At 43.2% G+C, this 21,635-nt stretch overlaps 1 protein-coding gene across 5 annotated transcripts in view; it reads right to left on the reverse strand.

The window, feature by feature from the left end:
* The window catches only part of FAM13A (family with sequence similarity 13 member A), a 177,466-nt gene that overhangs the window by 138,350 nt on the left and 17,481 nt on the right, over positions 1-21,635 (reverse strand). For all 5 annotated transcript variants that reach the window (XM_078394557.1, XM_073001961.2, XM_078394558.1 and 2 more), the window contains one exon: positions 5,145-5,304. In XM_078394557.1, the coding sequence (XP_078250683.1) occupies positions 5,145-5,304 (160 nt within the window). The remainder of the gene's footprint in view (positions 1-5,144; positions 5,305-21,635) is intronic.

The following is a 21,635-nucleotide window of genomic DNA, read 5'->3' on the forward strand; positions in this document are numbered from 1 at the left end:
AAGACTCTGCTGGAGAGCTGGAGTGTAATAGTTCAAAAGGGCTAATTAGAACTCTCTGGCAGAATTCTAAATGCTTCACCAAACGAATAACCCCAAGGTTCTGTGGATGAAGCCATGACAATTAGTGGAATCAAACTGCTATAAACTATGTACTGGAGATACATTTACACTTATCTGATAAGGTTAGGAAGGAATATTCCATTACATTGAAATATTCAATTTTAAAGCTTTTTTAAACTTAGACATTTCTTTTGCAATCAGCCATACCAATTTGTGGAAAGACATGCCGATCTCAACAATGTGCTTCCCTGGACGTTGTCATTCCGAGTGGTTTTAGTAACCACTGCCCACAAGTTGATATTTGTTAACTTTATAATCTGAATTAGCTGTCTGTTGTTTCTTGCCATTGCTTATAATAGTATGAATTAAAAACTGAATTAAAAATGAGAAAAATCCAAAATGGCAATGGATGAAAAATGGGAATAATACATAATTTCTAAGCGTGATTTCTTTAATTTAACTTTTGCATCACTGTTGTCTGTGAATATCCTATGCTAAAATGTACTCCAAAAAGCAACTCGTTTAGAAATATACCGCTTAAGCAAAATCCATGTAAATTTATCTTGGATTTACATAACAGATTCTCAATTTTTACTGTTTTTCAGAATGTACTAAGTTTAACCAGACAGAGAGATTGGGAGTATGCAAGGATCAACTGTGTCTCAGATGTACACTTTTGCAAGCAGAAGGTCACAGGTTAAATCTCTGGCATCTCTATTTAAAAAACAAGGATCAGGTAGCAGATCATGGAAAAGATCTGAGCAAGCTGGCTAAAGAGTTTGTGTGCCATTGCTATAATAGCTAAATTCAGTAGTCACTCCAAATCATGGTTAAGGAAACTCAACTATGGTTTATTGCTACACCAACAAGTGAGATAACCATGGTTGACTATTGATCAGGAAAGCAGAATGAGAAAAAACAGCTTAAAGCAAGTTTCCAAAACATGACAGTTATTTTGCTGTATACCCAGAATTGCACTCCACGCTCTGAGTAAATAAAGATCCCACCGCAGTTGTGGGGAAAGGTGCCCCCTGTATGGGCCATAGTCACCAGAACTGTCCACAAAATGCTATGCCAGAATTCTTCGTAACAAGCAGGATGGCAGCACATTGCTGTCTCGTTGTTTCTCCTTGGCTCCTCCTGCAAGTGGAAGCCACTTAATAACCAGAAATCTATCAGAATAAAAAAGCTGAGTTACCCCCAGACTCAGATTCCTAGTTTGCTTCTTAAACCAGAGTTTAAAGCCAAGGTTTGAAGCAGACTTACAAATCCCGTCTTATTAGAGGACCAACTTGTCAGGATTCATTTCAGAAGTTAGCTTCTATGCCCCATCAAGAGACTGATCAATTCATACTATTGTTAACCACCCAGGGTAATGCAAACTGCTAAATCAGGCAGTATACAAATTACTGTACTTGCTTGCTTGCTTGCTTATTTAAATAACTTTTTAAGACTATAGCTTTGTGTTTATTTTCTATGTTGAATCATGGATTGATTTTTATTTTATTTTTTTGCTGAAGAGGTGATGGAAAAGGAGAGGTGTGGAGACACGTGGGTTTCTCAAAAATCAAAAAAGAGAGGCACCGTGTGAAATAGCTTGGGAACTGCTCCTTTCGCATGTGAAACAGGAATTGCTGTTCTTCCCTTGGAGAATCATGGTTTCTCATGATCTATTAGCCAGGATCCTCAGAAATCCCAGCTTAGCGTTCTCTATGAATAAAGACCATGGTCTATTGACTGACACACTGGGAACAGCTAATATAGAGGTACCACCTTGTTAGAAAGAGATTTCAGATGAGGAGCTTGGCCTGCAAAGTGGCAAGACTCCCCCTCCCTGGCAGTTAAAAAGGATACCAAAGGTGAGGAACCCATGAAGTGGCAAACATCCATCTATAAAATACTGCATTATTCACCCCATCCTTACTCATTTAAAAATGCCTTCCTGGCACAAACAGATCTTTTTTCCTTTTATGTCTCTAGTAGATACACAAAAACATACCCATCTGCTCACTGTAGTACAATGTGATGTGTGAGAAGAAAATGTTCTCTTGAACTAAAAAACAATCAAGATGTTAGAGATGCCTTCACATGCCCTGTTCCATTTATACCACCCATGTTTACTACTTTAAACCTGCTGGCATGAACTTTAGTCTAGCAGAGGAGAAATCATGCCAGCTAGGGAGGGATATAGGTAGGCAAATAACACTTACACGCCTAGCCAGCAGGGCTAATAGCCAGGCCTTCTGGTGACTGCTGCTCAAAAAACACATGGACCAAAATCCAACTGAAGAAAAAGCACATGTGGAAGGGCAATGACATCAGTAATTTTTTCCCTTCCTGGAGGCACCTCTCTGTGTGACTTTGCAAGTATTTCCTTCAGGTACCCAGTTTTATTCTGGTTAAGAAATCTGTGAGAGGTCAGATACACAAGGGACAGCTTGATAGATAGAGGGGAACTATTTGCAATTAGAGATGAGAGCAAACTATTTGCAAATAGAGATGAGAGCTTCGTATTCATATTCTTGGGAGCACGGATATGAAGCACAACACCACAGGTGCCACAGAGGTCCATTCCCTCCCCACAGAATTTGTTTAGTCCTTTAGTCATGTCCGACTCTTCATGACCCCATAGACCAGAGCACGCCAGGTCCTCCTGTCTTCCACTGCCTCCCCGAGTTGGGTCAAATTCATGTTGGTCACTTTGATGACATTGTCCAACCATCTCATCCTCTGTCATCCCCTTCTCCTCCTGCCTTCACACTTTCCCAACATCAAGGTCTTTTCCAAAGAGTCTTCTCTTCACATGAGATGGCCAAAGTATTGGAGCTTCAGCTTCAGGATCTCTCCTTCCAGTGAGCGCTCAGGGTTGATTTCCTTTAGAATAAATAGGTTTGTTCTCCTTGCAGTCCAGGGGACTTTCAAGAGCCTCCTCCAGCACCAGAATTCAAAAGCATCAATTCTTCAGCTGTCAGCTTTCTTTATGGTCCAGATTTCACTTCCATGCATCACTACAGGAAAAACCATAGCTTTGACTATTCGGACTTTTGTTGGCAAGGTGATGTCTCTGCTTTTTAAGATGCTGTCAAGGTTTGTCATCGCTTTCCTCCCAAGAAGCAGGCGTCTTTTAATTTCGTAGCTGCTGTCACCATCTGCAGTGCCCAGTCCAAACACTAAGCTCTTCACAATGCATGTATCTAATGGTGGTGACATCATGCCAGTCACAGAAGTAGCCCAACCAGCTCTGCCCTGCTTCTCCATGCAGTTGACCATCTGACAAGGAGGTGGGATGATGAGCCAGTCAGGCCACTTCCTTGACTGGCATGATGTTGCTTCCAACCGGACTTGCAGGCTGCACAGAACCTGGTGAGTGGACTGGGCTGGTTCACAGGGAAGGGAATGGACCTCCATGGCACTTTAGGTACCACGCTTCATATTCAGGGATACAAATACAAAGTTCTAATCTCTATTTGCAATATAGTCCTCACAGGGTCTCATAAGTAAACTGGATTGTTATCCTGGGGGACACCAGGTTGGGCAACCCCACACAATGCAACTGCAGAGGCGTCCAACCTTATAAAGGTACACCATGTTATTGAGGGGAGAGCAATAAGCTGTGCTATTGCAATTCCCAATTCCTATCCGAAAAACGTTCGAAAAGACACACAGCCTGGAAGTGGACAACAAAAACATACACAAAAGCACAAGTGCTGTGTTGCAAATGTATTTCAGTGTGAGCTTTCTGTAAATGTCTCTGAAAACTAAAATGGCTACTTTTCCTAAAACTGTTAGGATTTAACATTGTAGGGAAAAAGTTCAGGTGCCTAAACTGAAAGGATTCGGTCGAAGGTCAAGGGGGTGCTGATCAAGTGGGCTGGGATGGAAAAGGCCCTCACAACCAAATCAGGTTTTCCAACTTAGCAAGGCTGGGGCTTCCTACCAAAGGATGGCATGATGTTGTGAGGCATCATGACAACTGGCAGGAAAAGGAATGACAGTACAGCCTGAAAGGGAGAAGTGAGGGAAATTTAACAAGGTCTCTCACAGAAAGATAAAGAATAGGAAAGTGACTCCAGTTACGATCATCAAGGCAGTGCTTGGCAGAACCACAATTAAACTGTTCATGATTAGACACGGGGGTATTCGTATACAAATATCCCTGCACAGGCGACATTCATGAGGGTCCAGCCCCATGGGGCCGGACAGTCCACCCACCAATCCACCGTGGATGGCGCGATTCTAGAAATGGCTCCACAGCGCACGATCCGCTCGCCAACTTTCAACCTTGCAGCAAAGCTTGTCCTCCCGCCTCCTGCCGTGAGTGGTGAGTGGATCGCGCACCGCAGATCCATGGGTAGAATCGCGCCGCCTGCATCCGCAGAGAATCGGTGAGTGAACTGTCTGGCCGCTGGACCCTTGTTAACGCCACCTGTGTGGGGATATTCCTGTTCAAATACGAATAACCCCATCTCTAATCATGATTCAAACCCACCACCATTTCAAAAGCAATGCTGTGTGTTATAACACTAGTTCAGCACAACATTTCCCTGACGTGTTTGCATTAATGAAATATTACCATGGAGAGGCTGTAAAACAGAGACAACTGAATGGGGAGAATCACTTTACTCTTTTCTATGAAGCTGTTCTTCTGTTAGAAATTTCTCCTTTAGTTGTTTTTCTCCCTTAAAGATCTATGTGTATTTTCTTTTGCTGAATTTTAAAGAAGTGGGGTGAGAGTGGATTCCAAGAGGACAAATAGCAAGTAAACTGAAATAAAAATAAACATACATTCCACACTCCCCGACCTTGCCTTTGTTCATTCTTGACTATAGCAAGATATGTGTGCATTTTGATGCACACACAGAGAGAGCTGATGGAAAATGTTTGCACTGCGCACTTTGGGCTGACATCACAATGAAGAAAGAAAGAAGACAAATAAATGCACCCAACTCAAAGCTTCTCCCATCTCAAGCAGAGAAACTCAGAGCCACTGACATATTCACCGCACACTGTTCCTTCAACGTGGTATGTAATTACATTCAAGAAAACAGCTCAGAAACAGAAAGCGCAAGTGTTCAAGGACTCACTTTTACTAATATAATTTTCGCCAGCTCCTCACATGGATGCATCTCATTCTCCTTCTTTGGGTGTTCCCATTCAAACAGGGTATGGCAGTGTTCCAGCATCTGAGCCATAATTTTATTGCAGATCTCCTGTTCTTTCATACCTTCAAAGCCCGGAGATACACTGTGCCAAACAAACAAACAAACAAACAGACAAACAAACAAACAAACAAAAGTCAAATACTTGTGAAAAGCAAACATTGAGAACAATTAAGCTTGAGTTCTTCTGAAGGTAATATAGACCAGGTGGGATATTTCATGTTTTTTTGTTTAGTCATTAAAGTCGTGTCTGACTCATTGTGACCCCATGGACCGGAGCACGCCAGGCCCTCCTGTCTTCCACTGCCTCCCAGAGTTGGGTCAAATTCATGTTGGACGTCCTCTGTCGTCCTCTTCTCCTCTTGCCTTCACACTTTCCCAACATCAGGGTCTTTTCCGGGGAGTCTTCTCTTCTCATGAGATGGCCAAAGTATTGGAGCCTCAGCTTCAGGATCTGGAGCAAACTCCCTTAAAGTGACCCTTCCATCTGCTGGGGAATTGCTCCAGCATGGCCCCCAAAACTATAAGCCCTACTGCTAGACCAAAAAGGTCCAGCTTAGGTGCAGATCAAGGTTGGGTCAGAGCACATCCACCACCACCCCCATGCTTCGTATGATCGTCAGGAAATAAATCACATCAGACTGCTCCACTAGTGGTCCAAATTGCAATCTATTTCCCTGTGTGACCACACCCTCACTGCCACAATAAACAACAAAATGCAATAGTTGCTAACAAATCCAGAAAACTAAACAACAGAAAAACCAAAACCCAACAAAAGAAATACTGTGACTGACAGATTTTTCATACAACTATATTCCACCATTTCACTCTGACAACTAAAATATCTTGTTTCAAGCAGATAATGGCTACAAACCGAAGGGTTTTGTAGGTGTTATCTAGGTATCAATTTACTATTTGGCAATTGATTCACTGGCCAGAATCCAATGGCTGCTTTATTCTTGTGCAAGGATAATCAGATATGTCTTGGTGGAAAATTGCCACTCATTGACAAGGTGCTGGTTCCTGTGCATTAGCCCAGGAACTCAACCAGCATCTCATTAATTAGTGGCAACTTTCTGCTGTGATTTCCACAATTTTCCTTCGATAAGCATAAATTGGAAATAGGATTCTGGCCAAAGGGTCTAACTCTAGATGGAACTACCAACCAGATCTAGGCTTGTGTCTCCAGTGTTTTGCAAGTCTTTTTCTCTTACTATCCTCCAAATTAGTAAGCATTTGGGTGAGCTGTTTCTACTCCACCCGTGAATTCGTGCACAATAGCACCTTCCAGGATGGGTGAAACACTTGTTATTTTATATCCTATTCTGTCACAGTGGTTGGGAAATACACCATTTTGCAAAAGCACCAAGGAAGAGTGGCGTGCAAAGGAAATACATAGGACTTGCACTGTGTCTGCTGGCTGGAAGCTGCACTAAAGCTCTCAAGTACACAAGAGCAATCTGTTCAAAGACAGGCAATGTAAATATTCCTGATGCTAAATATTCCTGATGCCACCCCTGTTCGTCTATTTTTAGGCCAGTGCCTCATTTAATTTTCCAAGAAACTGAAGGAGGAATCTCTGAGTTTGACATTTCTCATCTCAGTTGTATTGAAGATGGGTGGAAGCAGTAGAGGGAGGGGGAATCTCTTATTGGCTTTCAAATGCGAAGAATAAATTGCTGTGTGTGTATTTCTGATAAATAAGTCAGGCTCTTCTGCATTATATAAAAAGCATTTGGTCCACTGCAGCCGCATCCTGCACTTAATTGGACAGGATCTGACAATAACTGCTTTCAAGACAAAGTGAACAAACCTAGAAACACGATTGAAGGGGTATGGCATTACATAAGCCTGATGCAACCAAATTTAAGAGTTGGATTCAAGAAGAATGACAGCACCAAATGAATGGCTCTGTTTCAACAATACGTTGTACCTGAATTAAACTGAGCCCTCAGAGAGATTTTTTGTAATGGTAGCTTAGGTTCTCACCCATGGAAAAAAGTGGAATATGTACGAGATCAATAAGCGCATTGAACTGTAGCTTCCTTGCTACAATTCTGTCACATTTCCATAAACACTAGGTCTTCCCCTTCCTTGCTTGAAATACGTACTAGTATTCAGGCTTCAGTGACTGAAAAGCTCATGGGGAATCTCAACCGAAGTCAACCAGAGTCAAAACCCATTGAGTCAACACACATGTAAATCACATTAATTTGGTGGATCTACTCTAGTTGGGACTGCCAATTAGATTCAAATCATGGTTCCCAGCAGAGCCTTTTCAGCAGTAACTTCAAACCCAGGAACTCCTGCTGAGAGAGATTAGACCAGCTACCTCCTAGATATGAGCCTTCGACTGACACGCAATATTTTCCTATTTCGACAGGAGTTTAGTGATTGACTCACTGGGTTTTCCCTCTCCCCAGGAATTCAGCCTTCGAATCTTGAGAAAAGCTGCCATCAGGGAAAGACAAGATAGACATCCAACGGTAGAGACATTCAAGAGAAAATTGGACATCCATTTGGTTTGATTTGGATTCATGCACTGAGCAGTGGGATTGGACTCCATGGCCTTATAGTGCCCTTCCAACTCAATTATTCTATGATTCTATGACATGAAACCAATAAATAAATAAGTAAGTAGACAGGCATTCCAGAAAAGCAGCTTGATAGCAAAATGAGGCTGATGAAAATGGACCAGGACAATGAACTACTTTCTTATCCTCAACTTTGGAATTTCCGCTTTTGCCTCACGGGAATCAAACACAGGGCAAATCACAAACTGGTTACCTGAGGGCCATGAGGTACAGAATGATCACCCAGGTCTACCCAAAATAGGAGACTCAGGGCCTAGATGGGTCACCCAAGGAAGCCTTTTGACAGTAAAAGACCAAAAAAGATCAGGTGAGACCAAAGTTCAGAAATGGTACCTTTCTAGCTACAAATCCCATGATTTGTATTACAGACTTCTGTTCTTCCCTTACCTCAGCCTTCTCTACTCCATTTTCACAACCCGTTTTATAGCTGAGTGTGGCTTTGACTAGCCAATCAAAGTTGGACTCTCTAATCCAGGCTTCTCAGACCTGTAACTCTCCAGTTGTCTTGGATTACAAGTCCCATAATCTCCAGCAACACATTTGGAGGGCATCACTTTGGGGAAGGTTATTTTAACCGTCACATTATGCTGCCCCACACCCTACAAAAGAGGGTGTGAACCAGTGACCTTCACTGGAAAGGATTTTATATCACATTACCAATCCCTGATTCACTCAGGCTGATTACAACAGATTAGCATTTCATTAAAAGACTTTGAGGAATTTGACTATGTGGGAGTAAAACATGAATCCAGTCCAGTGACATCTGTACCACTTTAGTCTGATTCCTATTTCTAACAGACTAGAAATCTCGGGACCGTAAAGCCTTGTCCCCATTCAACCAAAGAAGAAACAACCACCATTTGACCAGGTCTACAAATTTAACTTTTTAGAAAGACATCTGAATAAATAAGAGCGTCACATTTTGAGAAGCTTTAAAAATGCTGCTTCAGATTCAATAAAATTTATCAACTATTTCTTTTGAATCAGAAATGAATGAACTGCAGCCACCTAGATGTTGGTGGACTACAGCTCCGGTAACTCCTTACCATTGGCCATGGTAGCTAGGACTGATGGAAACTGGAGTCCAACACTATCCTATTTAATGTAAACAATATACCACCTTCTTCTCCCTTTCTGGCATCCAGCAGTGTAAGAATATATTAGCACTATATAGTAGCATGAGCAATAAGAGTTTGTAGTTAAACTTTCTCTAGGATTATAGCTAAAAATGGCAGTGAGGGTAAAACCATTACACAGACGGAAGCAAAACAAGAACACAAACCTAACAAGAATGCAATTACTGCCTCTATCCATTCTTGCAATGAGCCTTGGGACAAAATAGGGTTGGCAGATGGAGGCAATGAAATGAAGGGGGGGGGAGGCAAAGAGCACGGAAACAGGTGTATAAACACACACTTCCCTTTGCAACAGTTGCATGGGCAGAAGCTGTAAAACATGCAGGATTATGACTAATCCAGGTGAAAGGATGGTGAACTAAGGAGCCTGATCAGACCACGAGTATTAATCCTGTTCCCATATCCGGTCTTTAAGAATGAATGTTCTATGCTTCCCAGGATGTTGCAAAACTTGTCTGGTTGGCAATTACAGAACAACCTGCACTTCTTCCATACCATCAAGAAAAGTGAATTCAAAGCAAACATCCACTCACTTTCAGGCCTTTTCTATACTTAAAAGTTTCATTTTTACAAATTGTAAAGCCATTCACAATGCTGCAGAAGAAGAAACAGGAAAATACAGCATAATCAGATAATAAAAGTCATGTTGAAAAAAATGATAGATTCAAGAAAAAATCACTGAGCAGCCAGATCTCAGAGTGTTGTCTTTAAAAGGGAACCCAGCTGTTTACCTACCTCTTGGCAGCCAGACTGCTGTTATTCTTGCTCTGAGAATCTGTTGTTACTGCCAGTTATTGAGTGTGGTGCTGTAGCAGTATCAACAGAATAGAAAAATACAGAGCAATGCTCTCTAGTGGTCAATTTTGATATTGCATCTTGGAAATATATATATCAAATATGAAGGAGTAAACCAAGAAATAATTCCATTTGTAGTTTGAAGGCTTTCATGGCCGGGATCCTATGGTTGTTGTAGGTTTTTCGGGCTGTTTGGCCGTGTTCTGAAGGTTTTTCTTCCTAACATTTCACCAGTCTCTGTGGCTGGCAGAAGGAAAGGAGTTCTAACTCCTGTCCTCTGAGGATGCCAGCTACAGAGACCGGCAAAACGTTAGGAAGAAAAACCTTCATACCTTACCCAGCGGTATGTTCCATTCAGCTCAGTTGGACTCTGAGTAGACATGTTTAGGTTTGCAAATGTCTAACTGCAAAGCAAGTTCTTCCAGCAAATGGGTCAATGGGAATTGACCTAAAATATAGGGCCCGAAGAACAAGACAGTTGGGCCACCTGCCTATAACATCAGCTATAATGAAAATATAGGCAGGCAAAGCACACCCACTGGTATTAATTTATTGTCCAGACTCTTATTAATCATTGGTAGGTTTTTCCTTACTTTCCAAACTTAATCATGATCTACTAAGAGTCATAAAGAGTAGTGTTATGTAGGGATTTAGCTTGTTCACTGGAAGGCTAAAATTCAGGGGAGAACAGGAGCACCCCTGCAATGCTTCCAATGGCTCCATGCCTCCTCCCCCACACCTTCATCATCTTTAAAATATTTAGAGTTAAGGATGCTTTCCTCATGGCCTTGTACACTCCTTCCAACTCAATTGTTTTATGATACTTTGATTCTATGAATTCCACAATCACATGTATCCCATTTTGCAATGACAGGAAGTACAACATTATTAATGTTTTATTCTAGAGGTATTAACACTGAATATGCTTATATTATTAATATTATACTGGGAAGCTTTGAGAATTTCAGCTCCTTAAGAACATAAGAACGTACGTATAAGAAGAGCCCAGCTGGATCAGGCCAAGGGCCCATCTAGTCCAGCTCCCTGTATCTCAAAGTGGCCCCTCCAGATGCCTCTGGCAGCACACCAGACAACTAGATCCCTGTCTCCTGATACCACTCCCCTGCAGTTGGTATTTGGAGGTACCTCGCTTTGAAGCCTGGAGATTATACATCCCCATAATGGCTTGTAACCTGCAATGGATTTTTCCTCCAGGAATCTGTCCAATCCCCTTTTAAAGGCATCTGAACCAGATGCCATTACTACATCCTGTGGCAAGGAGTTCTACAGACTAACAACATGCTGGATCAAGAAATACTGTACTTTATTTTGTCTGTTTTCACTCTCCCAACACTCAATTGGAATGGATGTCCCTTGGTTCTGGTATTGCGTGAGAGGGAAAAGAGCTTCCCTCTATCCACTTTATTCATCTTCTGCATAATTTTATAGTGTATTCCCCTTCTTGTGTCAGCAGGTGTGCGAGTTCAGCTGGCTGTGACTTGATTTCAACATTTTGGCAAGGAAGCAATTTGTACGGGTATGCATAACACACTATGTATGTACAAATGTTGACATGGGGAGTGATTTTGGAACTAGAAAACAGTTTCTGTATCAGAAAGTACAGGCGGCACCCCATATCTGCAGGGGATTGGTTACAAGCCCCCTACGAATGCTGAAAACTGTGGATAATAGTGAACACTATAATAATAACTAGCATGATAAAGGACAAAATCCAAGAATATGTATTTTCACCTATACCACCAGAACTGGCCAACCAAGGGAGCCAGAAACCATGCTATGTATTCTTCAACAATAACAATACCTAGTATGGTCTTGAGCTCCCTGTAGTGGCCAGTCTGGGTAAATACATTCTGAAAATACCTATTTCTAGTTTTTTTCTTTTTCTTTTAATCGTTTTCAAAATTTCAGACTACAGATAAATGAAACTGTGGATACTGATCCAGCGGATACAGAGGTCCTGCTGTATGTCCAGCCTGAGAGAAACGGATGTCTACCCAACTCTATGCAGTACTTTTGCAGTAATGTGCTCCATGCTGAAAGGGAAACAGAAAGGAAGCACTTTCTATTTATATACACTTTAATTGGAATCCTATTGGCACTTGCATAAGATATGAGTAACTTGCCATGGCTACCTGCAGCTGACTGATGAAGTGCAGGGTACATCCTGTTTGCACAAATCAGGCACCTGACCAGACACTCCTTGGCACCTTTTAATTAGCCAGGGCACGTTATTCAAACCTTATGCAAACACCAGTATGCAAGCACCTATGTATAAAAGGTGCCAGGCATCCATAACCAAAGGACACCTAAGGCTAATAATGATGGCACCAGCAATGGAGAATGTGACGGGAGCAACTTAGTTCAGAGGCTGGCAGCAAGTTGCATGCCAGTCCCTGACAGCCACACTTCAAAAGGTGTTGGAAAAAAGGAATTTAGAGGAACAAATACCCCAATACAAATAGTAAACAAAAGCAACACCAAGAACGCATTCAAAGCAATAAGGCACAACAGTCCATTCAGGATCCCAACCCAGGCAGCCAGTCCATAACGGAAAGCTTGCTTGAAGAGGAACATCTTTGCCGGCTTGTGGAATGACAGCAAAGATGGGGCAAATCTGCCTTCCAGTGGGAGGGAGTTCCAAAGGCTGGGAGAGTCTTTGAAACACAGCTGCATCTTTGATAGTGCAGGGATGGTGTTAAAATACTCGTATGTGTTTCAAACACTTTGGGGTTTTTTTCCTTAACGGGCTCTTTATAATATCTGTTTCATGGCAAGGGCAAGAAAAAATGTCCAAAAAAGAGGTAAAAAATTTTAAACACAACACAACCCAAAAGGGTCAAAGGCTGCATTGTGTGACTATGCCCATCCTTATTCATTTATTACTTTCATTCCCCCCCCCTCCAGCTCAGGGCTTAGGAAAGTTCCTTTTGGTGCAAATGCTGGAAGATAACTTTTTGGAGCACCAGCCTAGAATCCTGTCAAAAGGCCAACATGGGGAGATTTAACAATCAAAGGGATTGGTGACAGGCGATACATTTATAGGCCACTAATTACTTTTTTTAAAAAATCATGCAAAATGCAAGGGGGACTGTTGAAATCATCTTCAGGACTCAGCCAATCCCGAGGTTGCTGCTGCTGCTGCCTCGGGAACCCAACCCATTTTCTCCTGGGTCTTTGTGACCTCACAGGGCCCCACCTCTCTGCTGGCAGATAAAAGGGGCTTGCTGGGCAGGGCAGGAGATCAGAAGGGAGGCCAGTGGCCAGAAGGCACCCCGGCAGAGAGAGCGGCAGCAGCTGAAAGGGACCCAGCCCTTCTGCCCAAGGCAAGTTCTCTTGTGAAAGCAGATGAACTTGCTAAGTGGGCTGGCGAGTTAACAGCTCGAGGCTGGCGGAGATCCGTGGCTTGAAGCTGGCTGATGTCGGCAATGGACCGGGGGGAAGTCGGTGGACGTTGGTAGACAGAAGCTGGTGGAATCTGCCTGCGGAAGCTGGCTGAGGCTGCAAGGCGAAGGCCGGCAGAGGTTGGCAGATGAAGCTGGGGGACGTTAGCCTCCTGAAACCAGCTGGCGGAAGCTTGGTGGATATCAGTGGATGGAAGCCCGGGCGTGTGTGTGAATGGCTGGTGGAGTGAAGGGGTGTGTGTGTTGGGGGGCTGCTGGTGTGTGTGTGTGTGTGAATATTTGTGTGAATGGGCTGGCTGGTGTTCCGTGGGGATGTCACCGGGGCATGAGTATGAACCAAGCATTCGGGAGCTGGCAGAGGCTGGCTTCAGAAGTGGAGTGGAAGAGATGAACGGGTAGGGTAGCCAGATACATGGGTACCAAAAGGAGGACATAGAAAGACAAAAAGGAGGACAAAGGAGGACATATTGAATGTTTCATTTGAATCGTTCCGGATTAAACCCACAATCAATACAATTTTATTACAACAGCTGCCAATAAATGTCTCTTGGTGAACCGACCAAGAAACAGTCATGTTAAAAAATAAAAATACAGTGGTGCCTCGCTTAGCGAGTGCTTCGCTATGCGATGAATTCGCATAGCGAGGGGGTCCGGGCCATCGCTGGAGCGTTCGCTCAGCGATGGCCCCTATAGCGTTTTTTCGCTTTGCGATGATCGCTAAGCAATTCGCTTAGCGATTTTCGCAGAACGAAGCGGGGAGAACAGCTGATCGGCGGTTCCAAAATGGCCGCCGGAAGGTCCGCGCCGCATTTTCGCGCCCTGCCCTCACTTACCGAGGGCGCGAAAATGGCGGCGCTATGGAAAAACATCGCTTAACGGTGAGTTTTAAAGCCATAGGAACGCATTGAACGAAGTTCAATGCGTTTCTATGGCTTTTTTATTCCCGTTTAGCGATGTTTTCACATAGCGAAGGTTAATCCGGAACGGATTAACCTCGCTATGCGAGGCACCACTGTAAATTCAATTGAGGCTTTTTTTCAAAATACCAAAAAACATTATTTAAACAGCCAATTGTCCTTCCAGCTCTCCCCCTCCCATCCAAAATTATAACATAAAATATACAAAAGCCTGACATTTGAAACGTTTTTATCTTTGCCTGCCGGACGGAGGACATTAGGCTAAAAAGGGGGACATGTCCTCCTTTTGCCTGACATCTGGCAACCCTATGAATGGGTGGATATTCCTGGTGGAAGCCAGTGGATGTTGGCAGGCGGAACTTCGGGATGAAGTTGCCGGAACATTGGTCGGTGGATACGCCTGGGTTGAAGCCAGTTGACAGCAGTAGACGAGCTCGCCCCTTAGTTGTTTTTTTCTCTCTTTCTCTTGCAGGGCCTGAAGCTTCCTCTTCCCCAGGGGGAAGCGAGGGACCAGAAGGCAGGCATCCTGCTGGAACTGAATCAGGCCCTTTTCTCCGCTGAGGATACCCATTTAGCCTCTTTTCCAAAACCAATAAAAGAATTTTTCTGGAATGGTTTTGAAGTGTTGTCTTGTTTGTCAGGGGCTGTCACGGGATTATCTTCCCCAACCCCTCATTATATTTGGGCCCCAATGCCTGGGGTGGGTCTTTGTGAAGTCATGGTGTGGGACCTTGTGATGTCACAGGAATTGGGAACATAATATTTCCCCATTCATGTGTGAGGGAGTGAGTTAGGCATTGTGGGTTCCCTGTCTCAGCTCCGAAGCAAATATATTATGTGTCGTGTTGGACAGACACAGGAAGCCAGTGAGCCTGGGTGCCATTCGGAGAGGGTTGGAGTTGGGTACCGAAACACTATGGTCACCCAGTAACAATAAATGAGACTTGCTCCTTCCCTTCCACCATTGCTCCTCACATTTGTCTGCCTGGCCTGGAGATTCAGGGGAGCCCAGTGATTTCCTGGTACAGCAGCTCATTCTCTGAGACCCAGCAAGCCTCATCATCATCAACACCATGAGCACTCCATGGACAGTTCCTTGCAGAGTACAAGTGGGGATAAAATATGCCACTTCAAAGAAGCTCCCAGTCCAACCTCTCACGCCAGTGACACAACTGAGGAAATGGAGATGGGCAATGAATTGGAGATGAGCATACATTAAAATTCATGTGGATCCATGCCATGGATAGATGGCAAAAATACACTGGTACTGCAAAATCTGATGCTTGAGGACAGTGGCTGCCTCTGAGTGCCTAGGCACTCACAGCCAGCATACCTCCACTAGATGTGTTGACTTAGCTGTGGGCCAAACATCTGTAGCTGCTTAAGAATGAATCAGTCACCCACAATTTTGGTGGCTGTGACAATAGCTATTTCTTTCTGTTTGTTTTATATACACTAGTTCTGCATCTCCTCTTTCAACAGAAGCACATGCGAAACTATGATGGAAGGGACAGGCTTATGATTTTAATTTGATGGCCCAAGGCCTTCCTTGGGATATATAGCTCATTAAAGAGAGGCAGAAGACTTATAAAGTAGGATGATAGGTTTACCAAGAACGGCCATGAAACATGAAGGTTTTTTTTAAAAAAATATACAGTATTACAAATGAGTTCCTTATTGTAGGTGGGTTTTGAAGGTGGCCCCAAGACTGGAAAGAATAACGACTGATTTGAGAGCACTGCTTATAAACATATCGCTACTGCTGGGATGGCGAATGTGTGGCTCTTCAAACTTTATTGTACTTCCACAATTCATCATCACTATCTCTACTAACTAGGGCTGCCGGAAGATGCAGGCCTATAATAGCTGGAGCACAGATTGAAGAAGAGTCTTCCGAATAACACCTCCCCAAACTGTTCAGATTTTGATCACAAAATGTATCAAATATAAATGTTGTATAGTGAAAGTAAAATGGCTGATTTTACCTGAGTCATATACTGAGTGTATTCAGGTGTGGGTACCAAGGTTTAAGGACTCGATGTTGTATAGCTGTAGAAAATGATGTAATCTTATGTAAGTAGAAAATTAACTAATGTATTTTCTGATTGGTCCCCAGAATGTATATAAGTCATGAATAAATGGGACATTTTATCTGCTGTAAGTCAAACCAATTTTTCCTATGCTTTGTATTGTACCATGTCACGTGATGCTGCCAGATGCATGTCTATTCTCTCTGTATACATGTTAATAGACTAAGCTGGTACGCTTGACGAGGATAATTTGTTCCGTTCAAATCACTGTTAAGCGAAATCCTCGTCAAGCGAAACAAAAAAGCCCGTTGAAATGCATTGAAAGCCATTCAATGCGTTCCAATGGGCGAAATACCTCATCGTGCAGCGATGGGCGATAGGGCGGCCATTTTCCAGTGCCTGTATAGCGAGGAATCCATCTGAAAATACAGTGGGTGGCCACTTTAGAGCTGCCGATCAGCTGTTTTAAAGACGTTGTCTAGCGAAAAATCGTTTCTCGAAGCAGGGAAACCATCAGCGTGAAGCGAATTTTTCCTATTAGAACATCGTTTTGTACTCGCAAAAACCTCATCATCAAGCGGTTTCATCATTTAACGAGGTAACTGTTAAGCGAGGCACCACTGTATTTTACTGTCTCAGTGTTATAGTGTCTACGCAACCTGATATCTTCTAACTCTGCCTATGTCCTGAGAACACATATTAACCAAGATTCTCAGTGAAAACATCCCAGCCAGCATGGCCATCAATCTTGCTGGCTGAAGCATTCTGTAAACTGCCATTTTAAAAAGTAAACTTTCCCAGCTCCTAATCTGGAAATCCATATACATTTCCCATCTCTGCACTGTAACCTGCTATGCAGAGGACTGCCAGCGGGGAGCAACTGGCCAAGGTCTTCCCCACCCTTCCCCACTACTTTCCACAAAGTGTGCTCCAGGGATATGAAGCAGGCAGCCTCCTTCTTCCCCACACGCACCCCTTTTCCCATGCAGAACATGGGAAAGTGCGGACAATTGATTACTTTATTCTCAATCACTTCCCGCCTTTTGCAGAACTGTCATTCTGACATTTGTGAATAACAGGATGAGCAGCAACGGTCTTCTAATTTTATTTTATTCTTGCTAGTTTTTGTTTATGGTTTTGACTTCTGAAGTGTCTTCCCTTACCCCGTAGAAAAATAACATCCAAAGTATGGACTTTGGATCCATAAAAGAAATCACAAGCAGACCAAGGGATGCGGAGTGGATTCCCTCACATATACAAACAGCAAGCACTCTACTCTGGGCGTTCTTTTTTCATGTCATAATTTCTGAAACGCTGCGGGCTTGCCAATTTTCTCTCACACATATTTCTCCTGGTTGGGAGTGGTCTCCCAAATGCCTGAGGGTGGCTGAATACCAAGAGACACAGAGAATACAGAGAGAAGGTTGCTTTCTCTGTGGGGGATCACATTTTCCCTCTCAGGTTCTTAAATTCTACTGGGGGTGGGAACGTATACAATGGAACATTACAATGTCACTTCTGTTTCATTTCATTTTTCAAATCATGTAGGGCAGATACAGTAGATGGGAGGCATCCATGCCACCCAGAAGTATGAACGATAACATCCGAGGTGGAAGTCAGGGAAACACCCACTGCTTTCTGTCATCGATGACACCACAGTCATCTCAACATCTAACTGCAGGGTGTGCTAGATGGTGATGCAACAGGAGATCTGAGTGCCTGATTTGGGGGCAGTTCAATGTGCAGTTGCTTTTAGCTGTCTGCTTAATTCCAGAATGAGTAGTGACACCACAGTCAGAGGATCTCACAGGCAAGACAAAGGTGTGCATTGTAAGGATCACAACTAACAAAGGGTCACACTGCCATACGGCAGGAGAAACCGAAATACCTGCCCCATGAGAAGCTCCCCATTGTTTTTAAATTCTACAAATGAATTTATAAAAAGGGGAGATAAATACTGGAGCCATTTTAAAATAAAAACACTTAACCACTGAATAACCACAGCAGGAGTACAGCTTTAATGCACAAGCCAAGCTATAAATCACCTCAGGTTGGTCCTTAATACAGTGGTGCCCCGCTTGACAATGATAATCCGTTCCAGGAAAATCGCTGTTAAGCGAAATCGTCATCAAGCGGGGGGAAAAAAAACCTCAATTGGTATGCATTGAAAACTGGTCAATGCGTTCCAATGGGGGAAATACCTCATCGTCCTGCGAAGATCCTCCATAGAGAACTGCCGATCAGCTGTTTAAAATTGATGTCTTCCGAAACAGAGGTCCGGAAAACAGCCATTTTGCTAAGGGAGGGAAGCCATTTTACGAAGGGAAGCCATTTTGCGGAGCCAGAAAAATAATTGTTTAGCGAACAAACGGTTCACGAAGCAGGCTCCTAATCGACCTCAAGCGAAAAAAACCCATTGGAACCATCGTAAAGCAATTTCGACCTCATGCGGGTAAGTGTCTAGGGGGGCACCACTGTATAGAGTTTATATTATAAACATATGTCCAAACCAACACCATGTCTAAACTCTCCTAGCAAGAGTGTGTTTTTTAATTACAGAATATTTTGCTGTGCTATTTCCCTCTCTATGCTTGGCTGCTCAACCAGCATAGCAAAATCAGTGACAAGGAAGTAGGTGCGCCAAATGTGAACATGTCACATTCAACTATCTGAGAAATTTGCCCTTGACTGTTCTTGCATCTTTGATAAGTAAACAACCACTGGAAAGGTATCTGGCAGATAGATACTGTAAGTAACCAACAGTCTGGAAGGCAGCTGCTCTCCAGTCTTGCAGATGGAAGATCTTTCTTACAGCCTGGAAAAATTACTGTTCTGGACTTCGGTTGCAACAACCTTCCAGCCATTGTGGCCAGTGTCAAGGCTGACTGGAGGATTCTGGTACCTGTTTTCCAAAAAGTTAACTTTTCCAAGCTGTTTGCTTCCTCTGTTAGTCCCACTTGTCTAAGATCCTTGTCTAAGAGAGGACAAGAAATGCACCTGGAAATCTCTATAGCAAAGCACATATTCTTCCATTGAGTAAAGCAAAGCATGCTGCTTATATACCGCTCCAAAGTGCTTCAAGCACTCTCTGGGCGGTTTTACAAGTTAGTTATGCAGGCTACACATTGCCCCCCCCCCCCCGAGTGAGCTGGGCACTCATTTTACCGACCTCGGAAGGATAGAAGGCTGAGTCAACCTTGAGCCGGCTACCTGGGATTTGAACCCCAGGTCGTGAGCACAGTTTTGGCTGCAGTACAGCAGTTTAACCATTGCGCCACAAGGCCCAATATTGGTCCTGTTCTTCCAACAGATAAGAAGAATGTCTTCTACTTGACCAGTTATGGAGATCCTGTGTACAGGATCCTGTGAAACTGGACTTAAAACAAATGTGGACTCCCAAGGGCAAAGAGTATTAGGAACATTAGGATGCAATGTGCAGGCCCACTGTGTGCAACCTACAGCCCTAAAGTTGTGTTGGACATTGGCCATAGCACTTGGGAATAATCAGAGTTTTTACACTCTCAGATATGGAGAGTGCCACCAAGTAATGATGGCCAGTGTAGGCTCTAGGTAAAGGTAAAGGTTCCCCTTGACAATTTTTGTCCATTCGTGTTTGACTCTAGGGGGTGGTGCTCATCCCCGTTTCCAAGCCATAGAGCCAGCGTTTAGTCCGAAGACAATCTTTCCGTGGTCACATGGCCAGTGCGACTTAGACACGGAACACTGTTACCTTCCCACCGAGGTGGTTCCTATTTATCTACCCGCATTTGCATGCTTTCAAATGGCTAGGTTGGCAGGAGCTGGGACAAGCGATGGGCGCTCACTCCATCATGTGGATTTGATCTTGCAGCTGAAGATCTACAGACCTTATAGCACAGAGGCTTCTGCGGTTGAACCCGCAGCGCCACCACATCCCTTAGTGTAGGCTCTAACATGCCCAAATTAAAGAATGGAACTTTTTTTATTGGCCTGTTATTGCTGTTATATACCATCATGTCACCTCCTACTTATGGTGTTTCTATTAATTAATGACCTCCAGAAAGACTCCTTGGCCAGAAGCCTGCTCAGCTCTTATAAACTCAAAGCTGGGGCTTCCTTTATTCAGACAATCCATCTCTTATTTGGTCTGCCTCTTTTCCTGTTGCCTTCAACCTTTCTCAGCATTCCTCTCGTTTTCCATGAGTCTTGTCCTCTCAGGATGAGCCCAGATGGCAAAATATTTATTTATTTAATTTTTATCCTGCCCAATGGGCAGAGCCGCTACAACGACAACTCTCAAAATCCACCAGCCATGCCAGGATATTCTGGAAGTCGTAATCCAAAGAGGCAACTTTCAAATCCTGAATAAAATAAGAAGACTGAAAGGTGAGACCTAGAGGCCAGAAACGTCTTAGAACTGCAGAGGTGGAAGGGACCCTATGGATCATAAAGTCCAGCTCCTGTCAAGGAGGCACAGTGGGGAATCGAACTCCCAGCCGCTGGCTCGGAGGACAGATACCTCAACCACTGAACTGTCTTGCATAACTGTGTAAGGGCAATAGCACAAGCAATCCTGCCTATTTTGAAGCTGTGCATCATGCTTTGTCTAACTTTCGAGTTGCACAGCTGATCACATGGTAGAAGCCAGAGAAAAAGGAGAAACGCCTTATGCAAATACACTGATCTTTACTGTTCTTCTTCAAAGGATTTTGGTCAACATACACAAAATATTGACAGGTCTACTGCAGCATCTGCCGAACACCACATACCACAAAACCAACATCTCTTTATATTTCAACAAACAGCGACAGCATTTGAGAAAACCATGTAGCATCAACACAATATTTACGCAAAGAATACATGTCCTAAAGGAAATTGCCTGTGCATTTTCAAAAAAGTTTAAGATACTCTTTTGCTTGAGTGTAATGATTCATTACTGCAGTTTCTTTCAAGACATATATTCCCACACAATCCCCCAATTTAAAATATTGCAAGCTTCAGTTTCTGACAAACCCACGAATTTCAGAAGAGGTTTTGAAGCTTACAAATTGTCGGGGATTTGAAACTTGCCCACAAAGGGATTTTTAATCTCAATAACTGCAGAAGCCAATAGTGATTTGCATATGTCAGTGACATCACAGAGGCAACACCACAAGTCAGACATTTATATGCCTTTTTACACAATGCTTTTTAATATAATCAGCTCACACATTCACTTGCTGTAGACATCGAGGGCCTAGAAATATAATGTAGAAAAATGTCTGGAATACAGATATGGCAACAGCTCATGAATCCATAAAAAAGGAATGAAAAATAGCAAATCTGAGGACAACTATTTCACCCCCACCCTAAGCAATTAACTTATTGCAAACAGCCTTTCTGCTTTAATTTGTTTTAGCCAGATTAAACGGCCACGTCTTATAGCAACAAATTTTGAGAGCTCAAAACCGTATGTTCTTTAAAAAGAAGACCCATTCATTACCTTGAGGTTTAACATTGCTTTTTGATTTAAAAATTAAACGTTGTTTGTTCTCGATTTCAAC

Source organism: Pogona vitticeps, chromosome 5, assembly GCF_051106095.1.
Source record: "Pogona vitticeps strain Pit_001003342236 chromosome 5, PviZW2.1, whole genome shotgun sequence".
Lineage (NCBI taxonomy): Eukaryota > Metazoa > Chordata > Lepidosauria > Squamata > Agamidae > Pogona > Pogona vitticeps.